We start from the raw sequence: 9106 nt of genomic DNA on the forward strand, positions 1-9106 counted from the left end.
TAAATCTATAAATCTTTCTTAGAATAGTATTTGGAAATGGAGAAAATGAAATGCATAGAATTAAAAAGGAAACAAATTAGATTCTAATACAGTTATCAAAAATAAATGCTTAAGTTGACCACAATTTGAGACTCCCTTGTGTGGACAATCACTAATGTCCCCTTATAGCTACAACATTTTATGACCAATGATTCTGTTACTCAAGATTCAGTCTAGAAAATGGTAGAGGTATAAAAACCTATTGTAGCTAAGTGGAACAGTGGATAGAGTTTTAGACTTTGCCCCTGGAAGACTAGAGTTTGAATCCTGCTTCCTATACTTAGTAGCTATAAATCCCTGAGCAAGTCATTTAACCTCTGTCATTTTCCTCATCTGTGTAATGGGAATAGTAATAAAACCTAATGTATAGGACTGTAGGAACTAAATGAATTAACATAGGCAAAAAAACTTGACAAATTTTAAAGTGCTTTGTAAATGTTGGTTATTGTTGATGTTAGTATTGTTACAACTCGTAACTTTCTTTTGCAATTTATTCTAGGAATTTCTATTATATCACAATGCTGAGGGATCCAGTGTCCCGTTACCTGAGTGAATGGAAACATGTCCAGAGAGGGGCCACTTGGAAGACATCTCTTCACATGTGTGATGGGAGAAGCCCAACCCCAGATGAGCTGCCTACTTGCTACCCAGGGGATGACTGGTCTGGTGTCAGTTTGAGGGAGTTTATGGATTGTGGCTATAATCTGGCCAACAACCGCCAGGTCCGTATGCTGGCAGACCTTAGCTTGGTGGGATGCTATAACTTGACTTTCATGAACGAGAATGAGCGAAACACAATCCTGCTGCAGAGTGCCAAGAGCAACCTGAAGAACATGGCCTTCTTTGGGCTTACAGAATTCCAGCGGAAAACTCAGTTCCTGTTTGAGAGGACATTTAATCTCAAATTCATCTCCCCGTTCACACAGTTCAACATCACACGGGCCTCTAATGTGGAGATCAATGAAGGGGCCCGCCAGCGCATCGAGCAGCTGAATTTTCTGGACATGCAACTTTATGAGTATGCAAAAGACCTTTTCCTGCAACGCTATCACCACACCAAACAACAGCAACACCAGAGGGACAGGCAGAAGAGGAGGGAAGAGCGGAGGCTGCTAAAGGAACATCGGGCTCACAGGTGGCAGAGGGAGGATGAGGCAGCAGTCACAGAGGACTATAACAGTCACGTGGACCAGTGGTGACACCTTCTGTTTCTCCTCCCATGGGGGTAGGAGCACCATGGACAATGCTATCATTTTGCTGAATCGTCTAAGGGAGTGATAAAAATGAGCCATGATTTCTGAGTATATGAGACCTGATTTGAACACCTGGCCTCCCTTTGTCTTTTTCCCCCTTAGCTTTTAACCAGCTGAAGGGAATCCTCCTGGTTTTTTTTTTCTTGACATTTTTTCAATCAATGATATCAAATGAAGTAGAATGACATCCCAAACAAACAACTCTGAAAGGCCCACACCAAGATGATGAACCAAGAAGTCTGTTTTTGCCTTCTCCTTTTCAACCACACAGTAGAAGAATGGCATGAGAAGTCAGAGCCTGCAGTGGCATGAATGTACTGGGGCTTGGGAGTCCTGTAGAAATTGGTCTGTTTTGACAATGTCTTTGTAACAGTATTATAGGACTATTTATAGGGATCAAGAAAGGAAGGGGGGATTTGCAGGCTCTCAGTCAAAAAAGAAGAGAATGTCATCCACTGCTGTGTTGAATTCATGCTAGAGGATGAAACATGTGGGGCCTCCTTCACCTTTTGACTACAAATGGCCTGACTCTGGATGTATCTTAGAACACGATCAAAAGGCAATCACTGCTGCACTAGTCTAACTGTGACCATCATCTTAGGCATTGGCCATATAAACTTCCCCATCATCCTTTTCTAAAAATAAGGTCCTGTTAAGTGACTGGGTCTATATAGCCTTTAAAAAAAGATGATCATTAGTGATCTCTCACAGGTGGACACCATTTTATTTTCTCCTAAAAATTGAAAATGGAACTGAAAATCAAGTATGAGGAGAGTTATGTCTACCATATTCTAAATGTAGTAGTGAAGCATATTTATTAGACTGATATGTGTATTTTTCCAAGGAAAATGGAAACAAATCTCTTCCTTTGTATAGCACTGCCCATGGGACTGAAATTCTGCTATGATAATAGGACTGTGAGGTTTTGGCTTGGAACTTGATAAGGCAGCTAGCATGAGTGCAAGGTTATTGTTCTCAAGATGTTCTATGAATAACAACCATATACTGGCTACCACAAATGGGTGTTGGATATGGGATAATTGTTCCAGATTTTCAGCAAGACAGGACTTACTGATGTCTAAAATATCTTGTCTAGTACATTTTTCTTCATTCTTAAACCTTTGATTGTTGTAGGAATAAACCTGTGATATATTTAACACACAAGACCATGGCATATCAAATTGGAAGCTGATGCTCCTCAGATGCTTCCCATGCTTCTTGATCCTGTAAAAATGGCATGAACAAATAAACAGGCAAATAAATGAAAACCCATAGGATTGTGGGAGAGGGAATATATGTTATGTTTTTTGTCATGTCATCAATTACATAGAAGAATGTTGGTGCCATGAAAGATGAAGCTGAAAAGTTCCTAATAGAAGCATGACATGAACACAAGTAGGATTTGCAAAATGAATTCATTTTTTTTTTGGTGATCAAAATTAAAAATGTAGAAGGCAGCCAACTTTCTTAAACCACCCTTCATCCCATGATCAGTATAAGTCCCTTGGGTTGGAGATCCATAAATCAACCAATCAATAAGCTTGCATTGAGTGGTTAGTGAAAGCAAGGGTGTGTGCCATGTACTGAAGAAAGAGAGGCATTCATCCTCTTGCCTAAGCATACTCCCTGTGGTTATATCAAATATTTTATGGGGGTAGAAAGGTAGATGAGATCTCTCTTCCATGACCCTCCGTCCAGTCAGTAAGGCCACCATCCACAAGCAAAGGTCAGGATTAGAGCTGTGTAAGTGGGTGATGGAGTCAGCATTGACAACTGTATCCCTTCAATACCTGGGGTGAGCCAGATGCTCTTACCCAGTTGCTTTTATTCCTTATCCATGAGAGTGGTGCTTATGCTATGATGGCTTCATGATGGTTGATGGTTTTAGTCTCACTGTGGTTTGAAGCCTGCCTCATATGGGAAGTCTCACTCAATCCTCACCCCCCACACATATATCCCTCTTCCCCATCAAAAATGCCATTATTATGAATTACTTGGCAACTGTACTTTTGAAGCTATGAAGAGGAAATAAAAAGGGGTGACATAAATATGCCTCATTAGATGATAGAGATTAGTCTGACAAGAGATTGGTTTGATAAGACATCAGTGTTTCCCATTCTGATGATTTGTCTGTGAGATGAGGAGGGCAAGTAAGGGGAAGGGAGAGAAGGGAGGGTTGCAGCTGGAATTAATGAGAAGATTTTTACAGCTTCATTTTTTTTTGCTGTGAATATGGTATGGCTTTTCCCAGAGTGGCAGGGCTGCAAATTTTCCCCTCTGCCTGCTGCTGGGGAACATACACAAACATGCATGCACACAGGCAGGAGAACACGGCATGCGTGCGCACACACACACACATACAAACACACTGCAATAATGATCCAGTTTTATGTTGTGTGGAAATTCAAAATAAGTCAGAGAGCTTTTAAATTTTTTTCCTCTTAAACTCACTTTTAAAATATTGGCGGGGAATTAATGCATCTCCAAGCAGTCAACTACTAACATCATACTGTTCTGAGGCAGAAGGAATTTATATCCAAAGGCTTTCCCCAGCACCATTATTGCTTGCTTGATATATGGTACTCCACTTGAGATGGGATATCAGGCTATTCCAAAGGGCAGACATCTATTTGAATTGGCCCAAGGCCAGGACTAAGCAAATTAAACAGGCACCTCTAGTCTTATTCTGTTATAATCTTTCAATACAAAGCAGCCTCTGCATGGTCTCAAATCCCCAATGTGATACAATAGTGATGTAAGTGGAGAGGGGAGAAAGGTGCTTTCTTCACTGCAAACCAAATTCATAATTGCTAGCTTAGTGGAAGGTTACTACCTAACTGTCACCTGGGCCTGGGAAGCCTTACAAGGTAAGTCATCAGCCTTAAGATAAAAAACACAAATCAGTTACAGTTATGGCAGTACCCAGAACAGACAAATATAAACAAAAACAAAAGCAAACAAAAAACCCTAAGGAGTTCCAAATTAGATGAAATCCGATCATATTTAGTTCTCCATTCACTAACCCCTCTCACTCTCTCTGAAGTGGTCCTCTCCATAGCTTAATCATGATATGTGTTTACAAATTGTTTTCATAAGGTCAATAATACTTACAAACTGCCTCCTACATGCAAGGCACTACGATATATGACTCCCAGACAAATAATTGGCTAACCAAAGAGATCCAATGTGTTCCCTTTTCTTGATGAGTATATATAATTGGTGTATACTTGTTAATCTTTGATAAGGTCAATAATGTCCCCAGAAAACAATGTAATGCACACCATCTATAAGAAACTCAGAAGCCAGGGTCCTTGCTGTTTAGTGTAACCTTGTGTGAATCATCTGCTTTTACTAAGTACTAAGATTTGGGAGTTCAGTTGATAGGATTAAAGTAAACTTCTTTCAAAGGACTGAGAAGAGGATACTGTCATTGGGGATACATTATACTCAGTAAGCCAGTAAAGGAAACCATTAAAACAGGTTTTTTATAAGAAATAGACTTAAGGGATAGGGAAATGATCTGGATATTTTTGGGGGTTATCCTTTACTTCATGTTGTACCCATATCTCATGAGATAAAATTGAAATCAAGAACAATGTATAAACTTTATTTAATGCTTTATACTTTGCAAAGCACTTTTAAACATGTCACATCATTTGACCAATCAATCAATAAGCATTTTTAAGTGGCTCCAGTGTGGCAGGCACCATACCAGATGCTAGGTAAATAAAAACAAAAATGATATAGTCCCTCCACTTAAGAAGATTACCTTCTATCAGGGGAGACAACAAAGATAGAAAGAATATGTAGAATAAATGCAAAATGCATACTGAATGGTTTAGTGAGAGAGGGCTCTAACAATTGGGGAGGATGAAGAAAAACTATTTATTTAGAAGGCTGTGCATGAGATGAGTCTTGATGGAAATTAGGATTTCTAGGAGGAAGAGAAGAGTAAAGAGTATAGGATAGGTGTGACAGATGGACAATGCATAAGTATAGAGATGGGGCATCCCTATTTTTTACTTTAGAAAAATGGAACAGCTATTATTATCACTATTGAACAGCTAAGGAAACTGAAGCTCAGAGAAATTAAGTGAATTGTCTGAGGTCACATATCTAAATGCTTATGGAGACTAAAATAGGTTACTTGATTAACTCCTACTTAAATTGATATTTTTCTTTCCAATTCATTATTCTGAAATGGATAATTCCCAAAGTTGGGAAGAAGGAACAAAGTGGAGAGCCACAGTTTTGTCATTCTCCTCTATCAAATCTCACATAACTGCCAACACATTGCAAGCTGGGACCTGTGAAATTCACCTTGCCTTGCATTCTGGTGGATGTGCTAAAAATCAGTGAAAGACTAAATGCTGGGCAATCCACGCTAAGAGAGGAGAAGGAAAAAAACAAAAACCTATATGATCTATAATGTGGAGTAATAGGGAACTGGATAGAATAAATGCTTATTGAATCTGATATTTAGAAGTAGGTATAGCCTACTATAGTAGAGGACCAGCACCTATAAGGACTGTGGATTAATCCTGCCCCCTCAAAAACATCACCCCTTACAGAAATTCATCTTGCCCTACTAGAAAGTTAGGGGGGAACGGGAAGGAGAGGGTTAGAGAAATATATGAGATGGCAGGCTGGAGGAAGGAGTAATCAGTATGCTTGCCATTTTGGGGTTGGATGTAGGGGAGAGATGGGGAAAAAATTTGGAACTCAAAATCTTGTGGAAATGAATATTGAAAACTAAAATTAAAGAAATAAATTCTGACAAAAAAGAAAAGAAAAGCTTCACCCCTTAAGTCTGTGATAGTGTCTAAAATTTTCTTATTAGAGTTGTATTCCTTTGAATCTTAAAAGATGTTTGCCTCCCAAAATCCCAGATTAAAAACAGATGCTCTTTTTTTTGGGGGGGGGGAGTTTGGACTCAGTGGTCAGAAATAACACTGTAAAGAACACACTTAAATGAATTAATCAATTATCAGATGCCTTTCCAATTTTGAAAACCCAGTGAGAACAATGACTTATAGAAGCAGGACAAAGGAAGGATGCCTAAGTGTGGGGTAAAATTAGGAGCAGAGAGAGAGATATTCAAAGGTAGGATGTGAAGGTCCAAAAAGAAACTTTTCCTCCAGTCCAATTTTGCCAGGGCTGGCCCCTTGGTAAATTACAATTTTCTGGTCACTGGCTGCAAAAATAGGTAGGACAAGATTATGAGGAAATAGACAGGATCATTGGGACAAATGAAAATAAAATAAATATAGCTCAATACCTGGACTATTTTATGGGATGAAAATAAAATAGAAAGGATAAGAACCAAACAGAACAATGGGCAAAGAATCATCACCTTTCATCTGCCTGTACCTCTGTGTTCTGATCATCATCTTTTCTCTGACTTAGACAAATTAGGTTCCTCTGATATCCTTCAAGATCCCCAAACTGCCTGCTTATTTGTTTACTTACATTATGGTGAACAGTAACTCCATACATATATTAGAGTTGCTTGGGGACTTATCCATGATATTTTCCCCACTACTTTCTTGAGTTCCCTTGCTATTTTTCTTAAGTCCTTTGTTTATCCATTCTGTCCCAATTCAGTTATTACCCATCATCCAATGTTCTGTCTGTTTCTGGCATATCTGATCACTTCTGAATTTACACATTGAAATTATTTAGTAGTCTTGCCCTTGGAGGTGGCCCAGACATGAAACCTTGGCAGATTTATTGCTTCATTGTTGAATTCAGGCTCTATTGACAAAAAGAAATTAATAGATTCAATCCACTGGGCAGAGGAGCTGCATTTGTCAGAGGACTGCATGGCTTTATAGATAGGCAGTGTCTGCGAGATGTAACTGCCCTCAATTCTAGGGCATTTCCCGGACCCCTTGTCAGACTCTAGGTTCTGATGTCCCAAAGCACAAGTAGCTGATGAGCACATGTTCTAAGTTGTCTGCAGAAAAGATATGAATTGTGATCTTTTGGCCCACCAGAAATCACTGTGCTAGTGTTCTTGTTCTGCGCTGGATGGTGACAAATCCAAGGACCAAATGTCGGCAGTGGAAAGGTTGAGTCTTCTCTGGTTATAGCAGTGACACGTTCTGATGAAATAATTCTCTCCAATGTTTTGGTTATTGTCAGATTTTTCTACCATAGTTTCCCCTAATATTTTATGTAGCCTTCCCCCCAGTGATTGCAACACTTTCTATATTTTACTTCTCTTCCTTTCATTAGCAAAAAAAAAAAAAAATCAACTAAACATTGGAAGGAAAATCTGAATTTTCCATCTGTTGTCACATTTTAGGTGAAAGGGTAGTTATTCAGTAGATGGTAATTTATTTTGTCCTGAGGGATTTTCCTTTTGTTTCTGTGCAATATTGTGTATGAACTTGGCTACTCTGAGACTGTATTGTGCATTATCAACTTTTCTTGCTATTTAAAAACCGATAGTTTGTAGAACTGAAGATTTTCATTGATGTGAAGCACAATTTAATGAATAAGTTAACATATTAAACCATTGTGATGTCGAGAACAACTGTTTCCTCCTATGTGTTTGTCAGTGTTTTCCTACAGAAGAATGGAATTGTTGCTTAACCACTTGAAGGAATTGGTGAGAAATGCAAACACAGAGTTGACTCTGTCACACACTAATGATCCACGATTTGGTAGGGGAATTTTAAAAAGGCAAGGCAGAGAAATAATATATGGGGACAATGTAGAACACCTGAGCCCAGGAAGGATTCTATAAGGATTTCAAATTTACATGTTTCTTAGATTCAGAAAGGGTAGAGGAGAGGAAGGAAGAGAAAAGGGAAGAAGTGATGGAAAGTGAAATGAGAGAAACAGGAGAACAATTTACACAATAACAACATTGTTAGAATAAACAGTCAATGAGATCTCTAATCAATATAATGGCCAATCAGGAATGCAGAGGGTTGAAGATGAAGCATGCTTCCCATCTCCTGACAGAAAGGTGATGGATTCAATGTGAAGAAGTATATTTATGGACATAACCAATGTAGGTACTTTCTTCACAATATATATTTGCTGCAAATCTATCTTTTATCTCTTTTAAATCAGAGGGAGTGGTAAAGAAAACAAATAGTTACTAATTTAAAAATAAAATGACATTACACCATTTAAAAGAGAGAAATGAGAAGGACTTCCAGAAGCCAAGATGTTGGAGTAAATAGTAAATCACTATAGCTTTTCCATATTGACCTCCAAACAACCAGAAAATAGATCCCCAGAATGTGGAGACATGAAGAAATGACAAGAAAGGCCTCTCTCACTTGGGTAAAGGAGGAGTACTGTCCAGGACAGGAAGCATTCCTATAATCCGGCAACAAAATCCACTCCAATGAACCATTGGGAAGTCCAGAGCCCCATCTCTGAGAAGCACCATGTGCTTCAGTGTAGCTCCATGCAAACAGCATCTATCAGCATGGCAAGAAAGTAGCCTAGACCTCCATGTGCTTCAGCACAGTTCTTAGTGGGCAGGTATCCTCTGGCTGTTAACCTTCTTGTGCTTCAGTATGGCTATTGGCAAACAGGCAGCTTTCAGTGTGACAAGAGAGTAGATCAGCCCTCCATGTGCTTCAGCATAGCCCTGGGCAAACTGTCACCCCCTAGCAGCCAGATCTCAATGGGCTTCAGTGTAGTCACAGGAAAATGCAGAAAAATCCCACCAGTCTCAGCATATGTCAGACAACATTATTAGACCCCCAGCTCAGCACCAGGTAGGCTATCAGACACCCATGTCTCCATCAACACCAGACACCCCTCATCCCAACTCCTCAACATAGATATCA

At 39.2% G+C, this 9106-nt stretch overlaps 1 protein-coding gene across 1 annotated transcript; it reads left to right on the plus strand.

Moving 5' to 3' along the window:
- Positions 1 to 543: 543 nt before the first annotated feature.
- Positions 544 to 7835, plus strand: LOC138145693 (heparan-sulfate 6-O-sulfotransferase 3). The gene has a single exon (XM_069067357.1). The coding sequence runs from the start codon at positions 558 to 560 to the stop codon at positions 1236 to 1238; it is 681 nt and encodes a 226-aa protein (XP_068923458.1). The 5' UTR covers positions 544 to 557; the 3' UTR covers positions 1239 to 7835.
- Positions 7836 to 9106: the final 1271 nt, after the last annotated feature.

This window comes from Petaurus breviceps, unplaced genomic scaffold (genome assembly GCF_028583685.1).
Source record: "Petaurus breviceps papuanus isolate PSGF00001 unplaced genomic scaffold, PetGlider_PUasm1.0 90743, whole genome shotgun sequence".
Lineage (NCBI taxonomy): Eukaryota > Metazoa > Chordata > Mammalia > Diprotodontia > Petauridae > Petaurus > Petaurus breviceps.

Excerpts from the sequence above, each read along its gene's own strand:
- LOC138145693 (XM_069067357.1), top strand. The coding sequence starts at position 558 with ATGCTGAGGGATCCAGTGTCCCGTTACCTGAGTGAATGGAAACATGTC.